The 2146-nt window shown below is 35.6% G+C and overlaps 1 protein-coding gene across 1 annotated transcript in view; it reads right to left on the bottom strand.

The window, feature by feature from the left end:
• SCP2 (sterol carrier protein 2) overlaps window positions 1-2146 on the bottom strand; it is a 148900-nt gene that overhangs the window by 118227 nt on the left and 28527 nt on the right. Inside the window, exon 5 of the mRNA XM_006879690.1 lies at window positions 1438-1564. Coding sequence (XP_006879752.1) covers window positions 1438-1564 — 127 coding nt within the window. The remainder of the gene's footprint in view (window positions 1-1437; window positions 1565-2146) is intronic.

Genomic DNA, 2146 nt, shown 5'->3' with positions numbered 1-2146 from the left:
TAATCGGGATGGGTGTGTCAGAGGCAATGCGATTGGCACAGGATAGAGCAGGGTTTAGGGCTGTTGTACATAGGGTAACTATGAGTCGCAAACGACTCGACGGCACATAACAACAACAACAACAACCTGATGGCTGACTTGCCCATTGCAATACATCTCCTGATCTCCTGGCTGCTGATACCAAGGGTGTTGATTGTGGATTGAAGATTAAATTATTGACAATTTCAATCTTTTCTCCATCTAGTATAATGTTGCCATAGGTGAAATTTGACTGTGTGGATCATAACAAACTATGGGTAACACTGATAAGAATGGTCCTATACCAGTCAGATCCGATTTGACAGTATACACACAGAAATAATAAATTTTTTAAAAAAAGAGTAACTAACACTGAGAACAGTAGGCGTCCAGAAAACAGAAAAGTTTATAGTAAAATGCACATACAAAACGTATACCTATTCCAAGATGTTTTCCAAACAGAGCAAGGGAACATTGCAGGGTTTATAATCAAGAAAAGTGTGCCAATCTATCATAATGTTGCCAATGGGTCCTGAAAATTTTTGGCTTTGTATGTTGAAATGTAATCCATATTGAATGCACTTGATCTTCTGCAGCAAGTACCTCAAGTCCTCCTCACTTTCCACATGCAAAGTTGTGGCCTCTGCATAATGCAGATTGTTAATGACTCTTTTCCAGTCATGATGCCATATTCTTGTTCATAGAGTCCATGAAGTGTTCTAGGTACTTTCTTATTTTTTTGGTGGATAAATTTGATTTAAAAAAAAATTCTACTAGTGAATTTACAAAATTCAAGTATAAATTCAAACAAATTATTTCCATTTTCCCCACCCCCCACCCATCAAAATGTACAACTCGATGATTAATCCCCTCTCTCCCTGCACATCCATAACCCTCTGCTTCCAACTTCTCCCACTCTCTTGAATCCTTATACTCATTCTACAATAATGGTTTTATACAATATTTATCCTTGTGGGACTGAGTTAGTTCACTCAGCATAATGCTTTCCAGTCCCTCCCAAGTTAGGTAATAATTTACAAAATCATTGTTCTTGCGTGCTGCATATTCCATTGTATTCCATTGCATGAATGTACCATAATTTCTCAATCCATTCGTTTGTGGTTGGACATTTGGGCTGTTTCCATGTTCTAGTGATGGTAAATAATGCTGCTATGAACATTGGTGTACAAATTTGTGCCTCAGTTCTCATATTCTCAGGGTATTTTCTATATGATGTCATATACATAAATGTTCTGACTCTTTTAACTAAAATCTAGAAGAACTGTTTAAATTCATTAAAAAACAAAACGTTATATATCTTACATACCCAGCCATCTTCTGCAATTTTTTAATAAGTACATATTAATTCCATCTCATGTATATACTTAGTAATAAGCCTTAAAGTTTTTCTTATCATACCATATTTATCCATGTGCTCTTTTCCAGCAAGTGAAAACATCTGCAAAGCCACTGGGTGTTGAGAAAGTCCATGCTTATTTATCATGACCTCCACGTGTTTATCGATTGGGTTGGTTCTATCTACAGTCTTAGAAAAGAGAAAGAGAAAAACCCCAAAATTTTAGAAAAAGCTGGCAAGATCATTTTCTCTTTCATCTATTTGTTTAATTTATATATGTTTAATTTACTTTATATATGTTCAATTTATGAGGTTGTCATATACTGTAGAGTCTGAACAGACTCATAGCAGACCCTCCAGCAGGTTTTCAGAGACAGTAAGTCTCACAAGAAGAGACTGTCCATCTTTCGCCGATGGAACAGCTAGTGAATTAAATATGCACACCTTTTACTTGGCAGCATAACACTTGTCAGAGCCCCTGAGTGTAAGAGTCAGTAAATAAAAAATGTGATTCAAGTCAGTAGATTCTCTGCAGGAAAATAAGAAAAAATAATCAAGTGATTAAAGAGGTATTAAGTCTCCCAGGAAATATTTTTCCCCCCCTATGGCAAGAAGCTGCACTGCAATCCCAGTATGTGCCAGTAATTATTCTAGACAGAACCATAAATAAAATAGAAAAAGCCCTTATTCATCTTGTATTTATATTAGGGAACGAGGGGAAGGCTTATAAGGTAAAAATGTAAATAATAATTATCTAAAGAAGATTAAATA

This window comes from Elephantulus edwardii, unplaced genomic scaffold, assembly GCF_000299155.1.
Source record: "Elephantulus edwardii isolate Elephantulus edwardi_28Jun2011 unplaced genomic scaffold, EleEdw1.0 scaffold00005, whole genome shotgun sequence".
NCBI lineage: Eukaryota > Metazoa > Chordata > Mammalia > Macroscelidea > Macroscelididae > Elephantulus > Elephantulus edwardii.
Note: the sequence above shows the minus strand (reverse complement) of the source record. Positions and strands in the feature narration are given on the sequence as shown.